The 20,652-nt window shown below is 41.9% G+C and overlaps 1 protein-coding gene across 4 annotated transcripts in view; it reads right to left on the bottom strand.

Annotated features, from left to right (window-relative positions):
- Positions 1 to 20,652, bottom strand: part of gabrg2 (gamma-aminobutyric acid type A receptor subunit gamma2) — a 73,088-nt gene that overhangs the window by 40,372 nt on the left and 12,064 nt on the right. For all 4 annotated transcript variants that reach the window (XM_014136810.3, XM_014136809.3, XM_045693401.2 and 1 more), the window contains exons 4-6: positions 8,204 to 8,424; positions 7,512 to 7,594; positions 5,544 to 5,681 (exon numbers count right to left, since the gene is read on the bottom strand). In XM_014136810.3, the coding sequence (XP_013992285.1) occupies positions 5,544 to 5,681; positions 7,512 to 7,594; positions 8,204 to 8,424 (442 nt within the window). The remainder of the gene's footprint in view (positions 1 to 5,543; positions 5,682 to 7,511; positions 7,595 to 8,203; positions 8,425 to 20,652) is intronic.

Raw genomic sequence — 20,652 nt, forward strand, 5'->3', positions numbered from 1 at the left:
TTATTTCATTCATTCAGATCTAGGATGTGTTGTTTTAGTGTTCCCTTTATTTTTTTGAGCAGTGTACTTATATGTACATATTTTCATTCACCCCTTTACATTTGTGTGTACTAGGTAGTTGTTGGGGAATTGTTAGATTACTTGTTAGATATTACTGCACTGTCGGAACAAGAAGCACAAGCATTTCGCTACACTCGCATTAACATCTGCTAACCATGTGTATGTGACCAATAACATTTGATTTGATGTGATTTTTGACCAGATTAAAGGCACTTGATAAATGTGCTATGAACATCACTGTCATCGCTGAGTAACTGTTTTTATCTGGAAAGGAGAACCTGAAATAGCGTAGATGTACTGTAAGTATAGTTTATGCACTTGTGTTTCAAGTGGAAATATCTGTTGGCAGGAATATGTGTTTTTTATTTCTACTTCATTCATTCCACTGCCCTGTGAAAGGGCAACTTTGAGCTTTCACTTCTTCTTGGTCATCTTCTTTAACAGTCTGACACCTTCTCTCCTTAATCTGCTTTTGATTACTTCTATCGAACCAGGTGCAAGACCATTACCACGGTGCCCCTGGGATGATTCCCAAACCTCTCCCCACCACAGTCACTATATTTCCACAAGGTTTGTCTCTTCACCCTAAGTGGGGATTGCCTCAGTAAATATCCCGTGTTGGTATTTGGGTTTTGTTTGTTTCTTTGCCGGCCCCCATTGCAGGACTGAAGGGCTAAAGAGCGGAGAGAACAATGACGCATTAACCAGGCGGGCGGGCGGCGTTATGCCCTGTGTGCTGTGCTTGTCCCTCGTCCCTCACCCCTCAACCCGGTCACTTCCTTTCATCCACAATGCCTCCAGATTTCATCTGCAAACTGTGGGGCTCCATAATCGGAGGAGGATGATGATGTGTCCCGAGGCTTTTTCGACTCCAGCTAAATCACACAGACTGACGCACACAGACAACAGAGCTGCACGCCACAGTATCTAAAAGGTCACTCTAAGAATAGCACTCGCACAAAAAAACACACACACAAATACATAACAAATTAACCATCAGCTACTCTGTTTAAAACCATACTATGACTCATCTTAGAGAGATAGAGGGGGGGAATGTGGAATATGGAAATTGAAACATGCCGAATGCGATTGATTCTTTTTACGGTTGAGAGTATAGCTCTAACCCAGGCTCTGTTTAAACAACGGTTTTCCAATTCATTTATTCTGTTAATGTGCTAAGCAGGAGACTAATGAATGTGATACACCCATATACTAGCCCTACATGTCCTTTTTGATACTCATAGACCCCAGTTCCTTTGCCAATACACCTCATCCCTATTACTTGCCTGTCTCAGCCTTGTTACCCACTTTCCTTAGGCCTGTGTTCCCCAAATCACAAACAGTAACCTATATTCAGCTTTTTGCTGCACATCCTAATCCTGTTATTTGCATATCTTAGTCCTGTGACCTCCGACCTGTATACGCTAATCATCTTATAGAAAACTCATAGCACAGTGGTATAACACATGTCCCAACCCCATTCACTTTTTTCCTACCGCAAACTTGAATGGACATTTAAATGGACAATAGACATCCATCCAGACCCTTTACCAGTATGAGCCTTGTGTATCCCTAAACCCCATTACTCATATAAACCAGGTAAATCCATGGGCATACTCATATAGAATAGGTTTACCCTAGTATTCTTACAGACCAGGTGTACACTTGCATGTCCAACCCAATATTGATAAAAAAATATACAAAAAAACAGGTCAACTGAAACATGTCAGCCTCAATTGTCATAAAAATAGGAGTACTCCTGCATTTCAGCACCAAAATGTATACAAATCAGGTCTACACCTGTATTTCAGCTCCAAGTTACTTACCTACAAAGTCTGCGCCTGTGCTTGAACTCAATTAGTCAACTTAGCCAGGCCTTAATGTGCTGAAGCCTGAATACTCATAAAGTGTATACCAGGTCTATCCCCTACACCTCAGCTCCAGTACTCCTACCAACCAGGTCGACACCTTTGACTGAGTCCCAATACTAATATAAACCAGATCTACATCTGCATATCTCAGCCCAAAAACCCATACGAACCAGGTTTACACCTGTGGCTATTCAGCAAGATCTAACATTGTGCAAAAGACACTAAACAAACCTATTGACATTAAATATGTGTTTAGTTATTACCCAAGTTCAGTTTATGGGTCTATACATGGCCAATTCCCCCTCAAAAATAACAAAATATGGCATTTTACAGTCAAAACCACTGATTTAAACAAATGTAAAGGCTAATGGATAATGGTACAATCATCTGTAACATCATCTTGATCAAGTATATCCGTAACCCAACATCAAAAAATAAATAATCTGCTATGATTAAATATACTGTATATAATAAGTTAGAGCCACTGTATTTTCCCATTGGTAACAATTATATTTTCATATCCCACAAGCATCATGGATTCAATGTATTGAACATGAAGGCCCATATGTAAACTAGATCCTTTAAACATTATATTTACAAAGAAAATATTTTTAAATGTCAACAATGTATGTGTTTTTTAAGCTGTTGAATAGTGACTTGTGGTGCCAAATTAGTCTCTGAAAGTGCAACTTTTTGATTGTGGTAACCTTAATAAAGCATAGTATAGGACTTATTTGTTGATAAGTACAACTTTAAGTTCTCTAGAGCCTGTAAAGTACAACAAAACATTTTCTCTCACTATTGTGACCAATGGGACTAAATAGGTCAACGCAAATGCTCAGAAATGTGTTTGGCAAGGGACTAATCAAATGGAAGAAAACAACAAGGTCTGACACAACTTGCTCTCAAACAACTTTATCTTCCAGCCCCCCCCCCCCCCCCGGCTTAGCTGGGTGTAGCAGCTCCGTACCCCCGGCTTAGCCCGGTGACTAAAGGGTTGAGTTTGCATTAAGGTTACCCAAGTATGGAGGCAGACACTGCAATGACTTACAGACAAATCCTCTAGTGTGTTGTCTGTTTCTCACTCTCGGACTGCTTGCCCATGTAAAGCTAGTTCCTTAGTTGTCAGCAGCAATGGGCAACAGCATGGGGCTAGATCAGGACACTGTCTGAGGAGGATGTAGGGATCCGCAGGTAGACTGGTGGCCCTCAAGGGGCCTTAATGTGATGTGACATAGTGAAGGTCTAAGTTTGTTGACATTGCCAGAGGATGAATACCAAATCAAAGCAGACACAGCCTCCTTATAAAGCAAACCTTAGTAAGAAACAAACATCTTGTTTCTCTGTATCCTTGTGCTCCCCCTAACTGACCTATTTTACAACCGGTACAGAACTCAATAAATCACGCTAATCAAGTGACTCTAATGTCTTTATGTGCTTATGGCCAAACTTGAAATAAAACTCCAGCTATGTGCTCTGAATGTACAATATACCTAATGCCCTACCAGTAGTCAACATTTCCCATATCAGCACAAATGGAACGGTAGTTAAAATACAGAGTGCAAGGGCATGATCCCTCCTCTGCTACCTCTGAATACATTTTCACCAGATGGTGTGTTCCAGAATCTTAAACAGAGGCAAACTCCACAATGGACTACACCATTACAACAGGGGCATTCACTTTCCCTTGTTACGTAACAGAACACCTATTTTGTTTATCTAACCAATATGTCATTAGAATAGAAAAATACTTTCCACTTAGTCCTCCCCCACACAGCATCTATTGCTTGAAAGCAAAATCAGTCTGATTATAGTACACTATTTCCAATCAATGTAATTCCCTCTCAGTTGTATAGACAGTGAGTGACTTTCCAAGACATTGTATCGTACCTCTGTTTTGTTCACCGACTTCAGAGAAAGTATTATCCCGGGGATCTAAGGCTAGCATGTGAATATAAAAGGCAACAGCTGTCGGAGCAGCTGTGCATGGTAGATATAGAGCGCTTCTTTGTCATTTATTATTTGTTTTTAATCTTTACGAAAATGATGCGTGCCAGGTTTCGTCACACTGTACGCATACACTGACAGGTCTGAATGACTGTGGCTGCCCATTCAGTTTATCTTCTCCATACACCGCTTTACACTTTCAACAGGTCAGGTTACCTTTCACTATCTATACATGCAATAGTTCACATGATATACAGGCTACTTATTAAAAGAGTACCTCAAACACAACCTCCTGATAACGGCTATATGCCGAAAGGAGTTGGATCTGTTGTCATCAAAGACATTCTGTTCATCTTTCACAATACTAGTTAGGACCACGACATGGAGTTTTTGAAAAATGAATAGGCTATCTGACATCTGTACCCTCTTAGAAAAAAATGGTACCAAAAGGGTTCTTCGGCTGTCCCCACAGGAGAACCCTTTTTGAGCCAAAAAGGGTTATTCAAAAGGTAATCCTATGGGGACAGCAGAAGAACCCTTTTAGGTTTCTACGAGTGTAGCCTAATCATATGTGTAATGACACCAGTATTAAAATCAATAACCAAAAGAGTCAATATAATAAATGCATCGTACATTATGTCCCCTTCGCAGTAAATGGAAAACTAACCGGAAGTGTCTTAGAACATAGCAAAATGTGTACCTTCGGTACAACAACAATTGCCTTCTAAATATACAGAGATGTAATCTGAAGAAAATGTAAGACCTAATTGCTCTACTAAAGCATGTCGGATACAATCACGTCTGTTTCTTTAGGCTAGGGAGATAGTCCTAAACAGATGAAATATAGATCCATTCTGCGTGATCAATATCCATTTAAGCGAAACATCTAAATAAATGAAGTATCTTTTTAAGATCTTTCTTAATTTGCACTCCATCCCTCCCTCCAGAAGCCAAAAAGACTCTTGCCACATTATATGATAATTGTAACAGATTGTGTTTCCTCTGGTTATCACTTCTGTAGCTGCCATTTAGGGGAAATAACTGCTAAAATGGCATTATATCTTCATGACTGTCACTATTTAGGTTTGGCCTTTTAGAGGAAACTTGTCAGCCATTTTGTGTTGGCCAAAGGAGAAGCTCCCTGTCAGGCTGTACACCAAAGAATATCACTGTGACTACCCAACCAATCCACGCATTTCTATACAAGCCTCTTAGCACACCACCACATATAATAAGCATTCAACAACTAAAAACAGCCTCTGATAAACTTTAGCTGCCGAGGAGCCATTTTCCTCAGGTTAATTCATTTCCTGCTTTGTTTCTAGTGGAATGCACCAACAGACAATGTGTGCATGCAAAATGTCCTGTGTGGCTCAGTAGGTAGAGTGTGGGGGACCAATACAAACAGAATACGAAAATGTGTGCACTCACTACCGTGAGTCGCTCTGGATAAGATCATCTCCTGAAATAATGCATGTGTTTTCCTCTGTTACTAGGCACAGAGTATTTTAATTCACCAGGGTGCACATATCATGCACGCTGCATGCGCCAGAAAGGGGGGCTCCTTGAGTAAACCACAGCACATTCAGAACAGGGAAGCTCAGAGAGAGAGAGAGAGAGAGACAGAGAGTGAAAGAGATAGAGGAAAAAGAACGAGACCATTACCTGACACGGTCCTGACGATCTCGGAGGTGTTCCTCAGGCCAACAAAGGAGAACTGGTAGAGCCTCCAGGAGCGGATGTCTCCCACCTCCACGGAGCTCCTCTTCCACTTGTACACTATCTCCTCTCTGGGGTAGCCATCTGAACAGGGGGGTTGACCATTAAGCTCTAGACATTACTACCTGGTGGTCTATGACTGAATTCATCCCATATTAAAATGTGTTGCACAGGTGATGTGTTACACTATGTACTTCTGTAGCACTCCAGTGGTTATTAGGTTTAAGGCCACTGTAATGTAAAGTGGACAATGAATATTCAGTAACATCGTACGGTGCAATCCTAAATAGTGACTGGACACTAATAACGACTGACCTTGAGTCAAGTCTTTGTTGATTTCTGTCCAGAGAAGAAAACAACAATGCTACATCATGCTAAATGGGGTGATTTAATGCACCTCAACTTTCCCAAGTGCAAGTTTTTTTTTTTTTTTTAACACATATGATTGAAGGTTGTAGTCTTTATCTGCTGTCCACATTAAGGCCATTCTATCCTTCCAAAGATGCTTCCATGGCTATGCTTTCAGGATACATTACAAAATGGTTGCAGTGAATGTGGCACTCTTTCTCAGTGTGTGCTGAAAAAGATATGCTGCATCGTGTGCTGCAACTGAGGGAAGCTAATGCACTTCCAACTGATTTCAGCCACTGGAATCATCCGTGGCTTTCATCAATTTTAAATGTGTTTTTCTCTTCTGTTTTTAGAGCTTCAACTCTCATTTCTCTTTCTTGTTGCCCTGGAGCTATTTAGGAACCTCTCTCTCTCTCTCTCTCTCTCTCTCTCTCTCTCTCTCTCTCTCTCTCTCTCTCTCTCTCTCTCTCTCTCTCTCTCTCTCTCTCTCTCTCTCTCTCTCTCTCTCTCTCTCTCTCTCTCTCTCTCTCTCTCTCTCTCTCAAGACTGTCCCATGGTGCATCTGTAGCTCACTTACAGGCTCATTACCACGAATCCCATCCCCACCAGCTCCTCATGAGGAACACTGGCTGTGGTCTCTCTCACCAACCCTGCCTGCCTGGCTACTGTATAGTGGTGTAAAGTACTTAAGTAAAAATACTTCAAAGTACTACTTAAGCAGTTTTTTTTAGTATCTGTACTTTACTATTCATATTTTTGACAACTTTTACTTTTACTTCACCACATTCCTAAAGAAAATTATGTACTTTTTACTCCATACATTTTCCCTGACACCCAAAAGTACTCGTTACATTTTGAATGCTTAGCAGCACAGGGAAATGGTACAATTCACAGACTTATCAAGAGAACATCCCTGGTCATCCCCACTGCCTCTGATCTGGCGGACTCACTAAAGACAAATGCTTCATTTGTAAATGATGTCCGAGTGTTGGAGTGGGCCCTTGTCTATACATAAATGTAAAAAACAAGAAAATTGTGTCGCCTGGTTGACTTGATATAAGGAATAAGAAATTATTTATACTTTTACTTTTGATACTTAAGTATATTTAAAACCAAATACTTTTACACTTTTACTCAAGCAGTATTTTACTGGGTGACTTTCACTTTTACTTGAGTCATTTTCTATTAAGGTATCTTTACTTTTACTCAAGTATGACAATTGAATCATTTTTCCACCACTGCTAAATGTACTGGATCTAAACTCCTACGGTTTGGAGGTCAATGTAAAAACGTATTGCTTCTCCCTTCTCAAAATGTACTCCTGTCTCTTTCCTTTTCCCCTATCTCACAATAGTAAAAAGGGAAGAAAAAAACATGGGAGCATTTTGTCCACTGTGCTGATGTCTTCATCAGCATGGTATGGTGCTTGTTTTTGGCTGCCACTGCTGTTGCAGTTGGAAGCGGGCATGTGGACGCCATGCAGAGAGATATATAGAGTGTATGTGAGCAAGAGAGAGAGTGAGCGAGACGGTGGGGTAGTAGAGAGCATATGGCCAGACTTACAGCTTGAAAACTCCAGGGGACAGGAGTGCTCATCCATTGGAAAGTTGTTCAGTTTAAGCTGGCACTCGGCATCAATAGTCAACCTGCAAACAGAAAAACACACCGTTTACTGTGCTGGTTGGGGTTGTCAACAAAGCGTCTAACATACTTCTGTTTTGTAACAATCCTGTCTGATTTCTACCATTCAGCGGACTTGAAAGTCAGACTCATTAAACCTTCTAAATGACAAAATGGGCAATAATGACATTACTCATCCATCCACTTTTGTCATGTATCATTCTATTCAGCATTAGGACGATACAATTAGCCATTGGTGAGGTTGGAGTTCCCCAATGAATTAATGAACTGCGGTTGCATTCTGGGAGAACATCAATCACAGCTGGGTTGAGGAGTCCAGTCCAGCATAGTTCCTCCTCTAATTAGACAGTATGAGAGAGTTATCTAGCTAGATAGTAGATACCGTTCATCCTAGACCACTGCGTTCTCTAGACTAGACCACATCAGTACTGCCAGGCCGAAGCTACTCTCCTTTCTTAACCGGGGGCACCAAATTAAGATAATTAACGTGTTCCAAAGCTCAATCAGTGCCGATAGAGAACTACCGCCTGTCAGATACAGTCAACTGGAAACAGTCTCTGTTCCCTCATTTGTGTCAGGGTCATCCATCGGTGCTTCTTCATTGGACATCTCACCGCAGTGTGTAGAGTATCCGTCCATCATTCCAGATCCGAAGCATGCGATTGGGCGTGGTGATCCAGTGGGCATCGGCCTTCTTGGAGTTGCGAAAGAAGGTGTCAGGGATCCAGATCTTGCCCACCATGTTGCTGTTGAGACGCAGGACCTTCATGGTGCTGTTGAACTTCAATCTCCGGTCATACCACGTCTGGGCAAAAAAGATGTCGATGGTGTACTCCTGCGGAGAAACAAAAACACAGGCTCGATTCAATCAAACCGGCATTGCGGTATTACGCAGTAGCTATTTCTCCTAAGGCCAAATGAGATCAGATAATGTTTTTTTGCTACTGTAACAACCTGCTACTATTACAAGGTAGACAACCCTCACAGGTAGATGTATCCCATTTCAGAATAAGAACTACGTGCACAGGCAGTAGTTCATAAACTATTGGGCTCTGTGTCAAAAGACACAAAGCCCATCACTATGGCAGTTTTGAGTGAATTCCATCCACAGTCATCCTTTATATACATGTTAAAGTCTGTGTTGAAATTTAACAACGAATAAAAACATTACCATTGAGCACCCTGGGATCCTTAACTAGATCCGAGTGCCCTGAGACCCTTAACAGGAACGAGAGTCATCCAGAACTGTTAATACAAATCACTCTCCAGGTTCCACCAAAACGGTTTATTCTGAGGGCAGTTTTACAACTACATTTAAGCGTAATGCTATGTTGGAAGAGCACTTTCTCTAAGAAAAATGGCTTCCTTTCAGGCCATGAATCCTTTGTCCTGATGAAATAGTGGTGCTGAACTGGACCCTATCAACCTGAAAATGAAATGTTTAACGGGGTAAAGAATGGCTTCCCTGGGGCGGCAGGTAGCTTAGCGATCTAGCAACTGGAGGCTTGCCAGTTAGAATTCTGGGTCTGACAGGAAAAAATCTGTTGGGAAGTGAGCTGGCAACCGGAGGGTATCAAATCCTAGAAGTCATTGCCTGCTGTTGTGCCCTTGAGTAAGGCGCTCAACACCCCACAAAAACAGCTCCCTGGGTGCCCACTGTGGCAGCTCATCGGACCTCTCCAAAACCTGTGTGTGTGTCTTTCGGAGGGGTTGGGTTAAAAGTGAAAGTCACATTTCGGTTGGATCTTGTGTGCAATTGACAAATAAAGTGATCTTAACTTTCCATTGTAAAGCAGTAGCATTATCTAACCTCATAACCTCCCTGAAAAGGGTTTTCTGCAGTGATCACTGTCTCCCATTCAACAGGGCTGGGATATACAGGTAACTTCCTCCACTTCTCACAACTCTTCCAGTCCTTCTCTCTCCTCCTCCCCTCATTCTCGTCCTCCTGGCTTGGGCCACCACAAGCTGCCAGGACAGCTTCAATGCACCTTGGCATAGATTCTACAAGTGTCTGGTAATCTATTGGAGGGATGCGACACCCTTCTTCAATGAGAAATTAGATAATTTGATGTTTTATTGATGGTTGTGTTAAATGCTGTCTCAGATGCCACTCCGGAATCTCAATTGGGTTGAGATCTGGTGACCGACACACACACACACACACACACACACACACACACACACACACACACACACACACACACACACACACACACACACACCACACACACACACACACACACACACACACACACACCCTTAAAAACCCCTATGCTCCTTTGAGACCCCTCTTTCAAAGACACTGAGAACTGTTCTTCTATGGTAGCCAAAATAATGGGCAACTGGGCAGTTTTGTACATGATCCTAAGCATGATGGGATGTTAATTGCCTATTTACCTCAGGAATCATACCCGTTTGGAAGCACCTGCTTTCAATATACATTGAATCCCTCATTTACACAAGTGTTTCCTTTATTTTGGCAGTTACCGCCATGCAGTGCCTTCAGAAAGTAATCATACCCCTTGACTTATTCAACATTTTGTTTTGTTACAGCCTGAATTCAAAATGGATTAAACATATTTCTGTTATCACCAATCTACACACAAAATCCCATAATATCCCATACATTTTGCAAATGTAATATATCTATATATCTATAGCTAGATCTAATGTGCATACAGTACCAGTTAAAGGTTTGGACACACCAACTCATTCAAGGGTTTTTCTTTATTTTTACTATTTTTACATTGTATACAAATAGTGAGAACATCAAAACTATGAAATAACACATATGGAATCATGTAGTAAGCAAAAGTGTTAAACAAATCAAAATCTATTTTATAATTGAGATTCTTCAAAGTAGCCTCCCTTTGCCTTGATGACAGGTTTGCTCACACTTGGCATTCTCTCAAGCAGGTTCATGAGGGATGCTTTTCCACAGTCTTGAAGAAGTTCCCACATATGCTGAGCACCTGTTGGCTAATTTTCCTTCACTCTGCGATCCAACTCATCCCAAACCATCTCAATTGGGTTGAGGTCGGGTGATTGTGGAGGCCAGGTCATCTGATGCAGCACTCCATCACTCTCCTTCTTTGTCAAACAGCCCTTACACAGCCTGGAGGTGTGTTTTTTGTCATTGAATGTTAAAAAATAAATGATAGTCCCACTATGCGCAAACCAGATGTGATGGCGTATCATTGCAGAATGCTGTGGTAGCCATTCTGGTTAAGTGTGCCTCGAATTCTAAATAAATCACAGAGAGTGTCACCAGCAAAGCACCCCCACACCATCACACCTCCTCCTCCATGCTTCATGGTGGGAACCACACATGCAGAGATCATCTTTTCACCTACTCTGCGTCTCACAAAGACACGGAAGCTAGAACCAAAAATCACAAATTTGGACTCATCAGACAAAAGGACAGATTTCCACTGGCCGAATGTCCATTGCTTGTGTTTCTTGGCCTAAGCAAGTCTCTTCTTCTTATTGGTGTCCTTTAGTAGTGGTTTCTTCGCAGCTTTTCGACCATTAAGGCCTGATTCACGAAGTCTTCTCTGAACAGTTGATATTGAGATGTGTCTGTTACTTGAACTCTGTAAAGCATTTATTTGAGCTGCAAACTGAGGTGCAGTTAACTCTAATGAACTTATCCTCTGCAGCAGGGTCTGGGTATTCCTTTCCTGTGGCGGTCCTCATGAGAGCCAGCTACATCATAGCACTTGATGGTTTTTGCGAGTGCACTTGAAGAAACTTTAAAAGTTCTTGAAATGTTCTGTATTGACTGACCTTCATGTCTTAAAGTAATGATGGACTGTCATTTCTCTTTGCTTATTTGAGCTGTTCTTACCATAATATGGACTTGGTCTTTTACCAAATAAGGCTATCTTCTGTATACCATCCCTGCCTTGTCACAACACTACTGATTGGCTCAAACGCATTAAGAAGGAAAGAAAGTCCACAAATTAACTTTAACAAGGCACACATGTTAATTGCTGAGAGAATGCCAAGAGTGTGCAAAGCTGTCATCAAGGCAGAGGGTGGCTTCTTTGAATAATCTCAAATATAAAATATATTTTGATTTGTTTAACACTTTTTTGGTTACTGCATGATTCCATGTGTGTTATTTCGTAGTTTTGATGTCTTCACTATTATTCTACAATGTAGAACATAGCAAAAATAAAGAAAAACCCTGTATTGAGTATGTGTGTCCAAACTTTTGACTGGTACCGTAAGTATTCACACCTCTGAGTCAATACTTTTTAGAAGCACCTTTAGTAACAATTACAGCTGTGTTTCTTTCTGGGTAAGTCTAAGAGCTTTCCACACCTAGATTGTGCAACATTTGCCCGTTATTCTTTTCAAAATTCTTCAAGCAATGTCATATTGGTTGTTGATCATTGCTAGACAACCATTTTCAGGCAGATTTAAGTCAAAACTGTAACTCGGCCACTCAGGAACATTCACTTTCTTCTGAGTAAGAAACTAGATTATTGTCCTGCTGAAAGGTGAATTCATCTCCCAGTGTCTGGTGGAAAGTAGACTGTACCAGGTTTTCCTCTAGGATTTTTTTTGCCTGTGCTTAGCTCCATTCCATTTCTTTTTTACCCTGGAATACACCCCAGTCCTTAACAAGTATAAGCATACCCATAACATGATGCAGCCACCACTATGCTTGAAAATATGAAGTGGTACTCAATAATGTATTGTATTGGATGTGCTCCAAACATAACACGTTTTATTCAGGACTGAAAGTTAATTGCTTTGCCACATTTTTTGTAGTATTACTTTCGTGCCTTGTTGCAAACAGGATGCATGGATGTTTTTGAATTTTTTTATTCTGTACAGGCTTCCTTCTTTTCACTCTGTAATTTAGGTTAGTATTGTGGAGTTACTACAATGTTGTTGATCCATCCTCAATTTGATACTATCACAGCCATTAAACTCTGTAACTGTTTTAAACTCACCTTTGGCCTCATGGTCAAGTCCCTCAGAGTTTCCTTCCTCTCTGGCAACTGGGTTAGGAAGGATGACTGTATATTTGTAGTGACTGGGTGTACGGATACACAATCCAAAGTGTAATTTATAACTTCACCATGCTCAAAGGGATATTCAATGTCTGTTTTTTTACCCATCTACCAACAGGAGCCCTTCTTTGGGAGGCATTGGAAAACCTCCCTGGTCTTTCTGGTTGAATCTGTGTTTGAAATTCACTGCTCAACTGAGGGACCTTACAGATAGTTGTATGTGTGGGGTACAGAGATGAGGTAGTCATTCAAAATCATGTTGAACACTATTATTGCACACAGAGTCCATGCAACGTATTATGTGACTTGTTAAGCACATTTTTACTCCTGAATACTTATTGACTCAAGACATTTCAGCTTTTCATTTTTAGTTAATTTATTTAAAAAACTCTAAAATCATAATTCCACTACGATTTTATGGAGTATTGTGTGTAGGCCTATGACAAAAAATCAAAATTGTATCCGTTTTAAATTCAGGCTGTAACACAGCAAAATGTGGATAAAGTCAAGGGGTGTGAATACTTTCTGAAGGTACTATATATGAAGGGTATTCAATAGAGCACTGAAGGAAGGGGAGAGCAGTGCATGTGGTGTGTGTGTGTGTGTGTGTGTGTGTGTGTATAGTCGTGTGCGTGTGTGTTTGAGAGAGAGAGAGAGATGAGATTGAGAGAGATGAGATTGAGAGAGATGAGATTGAGAGAGAGAGAGATGAGATTGAGAGCGTGAGAGGAGAGAGAGAGAGAAAGGAAGAAAAAGAGGGAAAGCGAAAGAGAGAAAATAGAGATGGGCAGAGAGGGGGTATATTATTTGATTACTATTTGACAGTTTTATTTTTTTCATTATGCTTTATGGAACGGTAGAGCCCTGAGGTTCAAAAGTGATGTGCGGGTAAAAAAAAAAATCTGGGGAGTTGTGTGTGTGAGAGGGCATAGAGGCATTACATTTTCTACAAAGCTTAGCCTAACAATAAAGCCCAAATCCACACCAAAGAGTCATAAACGAGATAAAAAGCAACTCTGTTACCCAGAACACACTTATGCCAATGCAATAGGCCACATAAAAAATATATAAATAAACAGACAGCCCAAAGCCAATGACATGGCTTTTCATTTGGGCCTTGCCAAGAGGGAGCTCAAATTTTCTCTCTATCCCACCTCTGTCTCTCAACACAGTAGGGGGGTCCATACCATTCCACCCCAGCCTGATCTACAGTGAGGGAAAAAAGCATTTGATCCCCTGCTGATTTTGTACATTTGCCCACTGACAAAGAAATGGTCAGTCTATAATTGTAATGGTAGGTTTATTTGAACAGTGAGACACAGAATAACAACAAAAAAATCCAGAAAAAAGCATGTAAAAAATGTTATAAAATGATTTGCATTTTAATGCGGGAAATAAGTGTTTGACCCCTCTGCAAAACATGACTTAGTACTTGGTTGCAAAACCCTTGTTGGCAATCACAGAGGTCAGACGTTTCTTGTAGTTGGCCAACAGGTTTGCACACATCTCAGGAGGGATTTTGTCCCACTCCTCTTTGCAGATCTTCTCCAAGTCATTAAGGTTTCGAGACTGACGTTTGGCAACTCGAACCTTCAGCTCCCTCCACAGATTTTCTATGGGATTAAGGTCTGGAGACTGGCTAGGCCACTCCAGGACCTTAACCTGTTAGGGCTAGGGGGCAGTATTGACACGGCCGGATAAAAAACGTACCCGATTTAATCTGGTTACTACTCCTGCCCAGTAACTAGAATATGCATATAATTATTGGCTTTGGATAGAAAACACCCTAAAGTTTCTAAAACTGTTTGAATGGTGTCTGTGAGTATAACAGAACTCATATGGCAGGCCAAAACCTGAGAAGATTCCATGCAGGAAGTGGCCTGTCTGACAAATTGTGTTTCATCTTGGCTCTTTTTATTGAAGACTGAGGATCTTTGCTATAACGTGACACTTCCTACGGCTCCCATAGGCTCTCAGAGCCCGGGAAAAAGCTGAACGAAATCGAGGCAGCCTCTGGCTGAAACACATTATCGCTTTTGGCAAGTGGCCGATCAGAGTACTATGGGTTTAGGCGCGTGCCCGAGTCGACCGAATGCTTTATTTTCTTTCGTCTGTTTACCTAAACGCAGATTCCCGGTCTGAATATTATCGCTTTTTTATGAGAAAAATGGCATAAAAATTGATTTTAAACAGCGGTTGACATGCTTCGAAGTACGGTAATGAAATATTTAGAATTTTTTTGTCACGAATTGCGCCATGCTCGTCACCCTTATTTACCCTTTCGGATAGTGTCTTGAACGCACGAACAAAACGCCGCTGTTTGGATATAACTATGGATTATTTTGAACCAAACCAACATTTGTTATTGAAGTAGAAGTCCTGGGAGTGCATTCTGACGAAGACAGCAAAGGTAATAAAATGTTTCTTATAGTAAGTCTGACTTTGATGAGTGCTAAACTTGCTGGGTGTCTAAATAGCTAGCCCTGTGATGCCGGGCTATCTGCTGAGAATATTGCAAAATGTGCTTTCACCGAAAAGCTATTTTAAAATCGGACATATGGAGTGCATAGAGGAGTTCTGTATCTATAATTCTTAAAATAATTGTTATGCTTTTTATGAACGTTTATCATGAGTAATTTAGTAAATTCACCGGCAGTGTTCGGTGGGAATGCTAGTCACATGCTAGTCACATGCTAATGTAAAAAGCTGGTTTTTGATATAAATATGAACTTGATTGAACAAAACATGCATGTATTGTATAACATAATGTCCTAGGGTTGTCATCTAATGAAGATCATCAAAGGTTAGTGCTACATTTAGCTGTGGTTTGGGTTTATGTGACATTATATGCTAGCTTGAAAAATGGGTGTCTGATTATTTCTGGCTGGGTACTCTGCTGACATAATCTAATGTTTTGCTTTCGTTGTAAAGCCTTTTTGAAATCGGACAGTGTGGTTAGATTAACGAGAGTCTTATCTTTAAAATGGTGTAAAATAGTCATATGTTTGAAAAATTGAAGTTTTTGCATTTTTTAAGAATTTGAATAACGCGCCACGGGATTACACTGGCTGTTGAGTAGGTGGGTCCCACCTAGCCCATAGAGGTTAATGTGCTTCTTCTTGAGCCACTCCTTTGTTGCCTTGGCCGTGGGTTTTGGGTCATTGTCATGCTGGAATACCCATCCACGGCCCATTTTCAATGCCCTGGCTGAGGGAAGGAGGTACTCACCCAAGATTTGACGGTACATGGCCCCGTCCATCGTCCCTTTGATGCGGTGAAGTTGTCCTGTCCACTTAGCAGAAAAACACCCCCAAAGCATAATGTTTCCACCTCCATGTTTGATGGTGGGGATGGTGTTCTTGGGGTCATAGGCAGCATTCTACCTCCTCCAAACACGGCGAGTTGAGTTGATGCCAAAGAGCTCCATTTTGGTCTCATCTGACCACAACACTTTCACCCAGTTGTCCTCTGAATCATTCAGATGTTCATTGGCAATCTTCAGACGGGCATGTATATGTGCTTTCTTGAGCAGGGGGACCTTGCGGGCACTGCAGGATTTCAGTCCTTCACGGCGTAGTGTGTTACCAATTGTTTTCTTGGTGACTATGGTCCCAGCTGCCTTGAGATCATTGACAAGATCCTCCCGTCTAGTTCTGGGCTGATTCCTCACCATTCTCATGATCATTGCAACTCCACGAGGTGAGATCTTGCATGGAGCCCCAGGCCGAGGGAGATTGACAGTTCTTTTGTGTTTCTTCCATTTACGAATAATCGCACCAACTGTTGTCACCTTCTCACCAAGCTGCTTGGCGATGGTCTTGTAGCCCATTCCAGCCTTGTGTAGGTCTACAATCTTGTCCCTGATATCCTTGGAGAGCTCTTTGGTCTTGGCCATGGTGGAGAGTTTGGAATCTGATTGATTGATTGCTTCTGTGGACAGGTGTCTTTTATACAGGTAACAAACTGAGATTAGGAGCACTCTCTTTAAGAGTGTAAGAGTGTGCTCCTAATCTCAGCGCGTTACCTGTATAAAAGACACCTGGGAGCCAGAAATCTTTTTGATTGAGAGAGGGTCAAATACTTATTTCCCTCATTAAAATGCAAATCAATTTATAACATTTTTGACATGCATTTTTCTGGATTTTTTTGTTGTTATTCTGTCTCTCACTGTTCAAATAAACCTACCATAAAAATTATAGACTGATCATTTCTTTGTCAGTGGGCAAACGTACAAAATCAGCAGGGGATCAAATACTTTTTTCCCCTCTCTGTATGTCTCAGAGCTAATGAGCTTTCACAGTCTAAAAAAACAAGTATAATCAAAGTCAGGATATCGAGGCCTACTGTACATGAAGCCTCAGAAATCAATTCAGTTCATCCTGCATTGCTGCTCCTGTACATCAGTATAACATTTACATCACATACTTTGTAGCATTTTTTTTTTTTAAGAATAAGCTACTTAATAACAAAGCAGTATTCTATACATAACAATGGTTGTTGTAAAATATACGTCAATACATAAATACGTGTTCATAAATAATAGTCTACACTTGGAATAAAAACATAGACTATATATACAAAAGTATGTGGACCCCTTTCAAATTCAGATATTTCATCCACACCCATTGCTGACTGGTGTATAAAATTGAGCAGACAGCAATGCATCTCCATTGACAAACATTGGCAGTAGACGATTCTGTGCTTCCAAATTTGTGGCAACCGTTTGGGGAAGGCCCTTTCCTGTCTAAGCATGACAATGGCCCCGTGAACAAAGCAAGGTCCATAGAGAAAGGGTTTGTCGAGATTGGTGTGGAAGAACTTGACTGGCCTGCAAAGAGCCCTGACCTCAAACCCATCGAACACCTTTGGGATGAACTGGAACGCCGACTGCGAGCCAGGCCTAATCGCCCAACATCAGTGCCTGACTTCACTAATGCTCTTGTGGCTGAATGGAAGTCCCTGCAGCAATGTGCCAACATCTATTGAAAAGCCTGCCCAGAAGAGTAGAGGCTGTTATAGCAGCAAATGTGGGACCGAAACCGTATTAATGCCCATGATTTTGGAATGAGATGTTTGACAAACAGGTGTCCACATACTTTTGGTCATGTGGTGTATTATGGATAACCTATACGTTACCTGTTCGGCTGACATGTTTCTTTCTTGAAAATATTTATTTTAACTACTGATAGTTATTAGGTCGACTACTGTAGGCTGTCTGTCTCGTAAAGGGAAAACACACCGCTACTGTTGCTGCTTGCTGGCTGTCAATCAAATGGCAAGGGGCTTGCCCAGATTCCGTCTGTCTGTCTCATATCAAACAAGGGATTCCGTGGCTAAGGTAAAACAGTAATTAAATTAATTGATTATTCATGTACATGAACTATACATTGACACATTAAACCCAAAACTAGAGGTATAACCTGGAAGCGGTCTTTATTGTCGCGGGAGATTTTAACCAAGCAAATTTAAAACATATTTTTCCAAAGTATCACCAACATGTATCCTTCCCCTTGAGAGGAAACAATGTGCTGGACCATGTGTAGCAAACATGCATGATGTGTACAAAGCCATCCCCCGCCCCCACTTTGGCCAATCGGGTCACGTCTCTCTGTTCCTATTCCCCACCTACAAGCAGCAACTCAAGAATTAGCCACCAACACAAAGAATAGTGAGACGCTGGACAGAGAAGACAGACTCAATGCTGCAGGACTGTTTTGAGAATGCAAATTGGAAGATTCATCCACCCAGGACTCATCTATCAACATTGAGGAATATACAGTACATAATCAGTCACAGGCTTCATTAGGAAATGTGTTGATGATGTTGTACTCGCAATAATCCGGACATAGCCCAACCAAAAACCCTGGATGAACAGAGAAATCCGTACCATGCTGAGAGCCCGTACTGCAGCATTCAATGTCAGCAGAACGAACCCTGATGACTCGGTGACACGCGAAATGTACAAGGCAACCAGGTACGAGCTCCACAAATCCATTAGAGATGCAAAAAAAAACAATACAAACTCAAACTTGAATCGATGTTCGACAAGTCAGATTCACGAAGCATGTGGCAAGGACTACAGGCTATCATGGACTACAAAGGCAAATCCAGCTGTGTGGTGCCCACCAAAGCTTCCCTCCCAGACAAGTTTATCACATTCTATGCTCGCTTTGAGGCAGACAATATCGAGCAATCCAGGAAGACTCTAGCTGCTCTGGACAACAAGGTGCTTTTGCTCTCAAAAGAGTAAATATTCACAAAGCCTCCAGCCCAGATGGTATCCTTTGCCGCGTCGTCAAAGTGTGTGATGACCAGCTGGCTGGCGTCTTCTCGGACATCTTAAACCTGTCCCTGTCCCAGTGCCCAAGAAAACCAAGGTGACATGCCTAAATGACTATCGCCCCGTCGCACTTACCGCTGTCACCATAAAGTGTTTTGATAGGCTGGTCATGGCCCACATCAGGGCCAGCATGCCAGGCACACTGGACCCAGTCTAATTTGCCCACTGCTCCAACAGATCCACGAAAGATGCCATTTCCATCGCTATTCACACAGCCCTAACACATCTGGAGAAGACGAATACCTATGTGAGAATGCTGTTCAATGACTACAGTTTGGCATGTAACACTATTTTTCCGTCTAAGCTCCACACCAAGCTCAGACTCCTGGGTCTGGACACTGCAACTGGATCTTCCTGATGGGCAGACAACAGGCTGTGAGGATTGGCAACAACAGCTCCTCCACACTAACTCTTAACACAGGGGCCCCCCAGGGGTGTGTCCTCAGCCCTCTGCTGTACTCCCTGTTCACCCATGACTGTGTGGCTTTGCACAAAGCTAACTCCATCATCAAGGTTGCTGACGACAACATGATTGTAGGTCTGATAACCAATAACGATGAGTCAGCCTACAGGGGGGAGGTAAGTGAACTGGCCTTTTGGTGCCAGGACAACAACCTCTCCTTCAACATCAGCTAAACAAAGGAGTTGATTGTTAACATCAGGAAGCAGAGGAGGGAACACGCCCCGATCCACATCAACGGGACTGCAGTAGAGAGAGTCAGCAGTTTTAAGTTCCTCTGCATCCACTTAACATGAACCAACAACACCACCACTTTTGTCAAGAGGGCACTGTCGTGGAAAGTCATGTATCCTGAGAGAGACCTTGTCATTTCTTAAAACAATCATCTTTATTTAATATAATTATTGCAATAATGTAGCTGGTCGACCACACACTCCAAAGTGTGTGTTGCAGAGAGCTTAACCTTTACAGAGGAATCCTGGTTCTTATATAGCTGACACTAAGAATGCTTAGTCGTGGCTGGTTCCACCCATCCCATGCAGGCCACGGGGCATCATATGCCACTTTGGGTTAATCTCGTGCTTATCTGCACTTGATGTTGTTTTAACCCCATCCGGTTTAGTTTCCCAAATACAAGAATGAATAGGAACAATGAGGGATTGTTCTACTCCTAGGCTATCGCAATCTCGGTTATACCCACCACATCTTGTCTATGGAATGCAGGCTGTAACTGTAATTGTCAGCTCAAGCCCCCAGAGGCCCAACTCAGTCCCATAGACACAGGTGAGAGAGTACTCGTTGTAGCTATTCAATGCATTATAACATAATCTTGTCATTTTTCTCTCATAGTGCAACAGCGCCTCTACTTCCTAAGACGGCTGAAGAAATTTGGCATGCCACCCCTGGTCCTCTCCAAATACTACCGCTGCACCATCGAGAGCGTCCTGACCGGTTGCATCACGGTCTAGTATGGGTGGTGAAGATGGTCCTGTACATCACTGGGGCCGTGTTCTAACCCATTCAGGACATCTACTCGAACCAGTGTGTTGGGAAGTCCCCCAACATCATCAAAGACCCCACACACCCCAGGCATGAGCTCTTCACTCCCTTACCGCCGATCAGACGATATTGGAGCATGAGGTCTGATACCAACAGGCTCAGAGACAGTTTCTATCTACAAGCCATCAGACTGCTAAACACTTGAACTGGACTGACCACCTACACCTTAGCACACAT

This window comes from Salmo salar, chromosome 13, assembly GCF_965601325.2.
Source record: "Salmo salar chromosome 13, fSalSal1, whole genome shotgun sequence".
NCBI classification, from domain to species: Eukaryota; Metazoa; Chordata; class Actinopteri; order Salmoniformes; family Salmonidae; genus Salmo; species Salmo salar.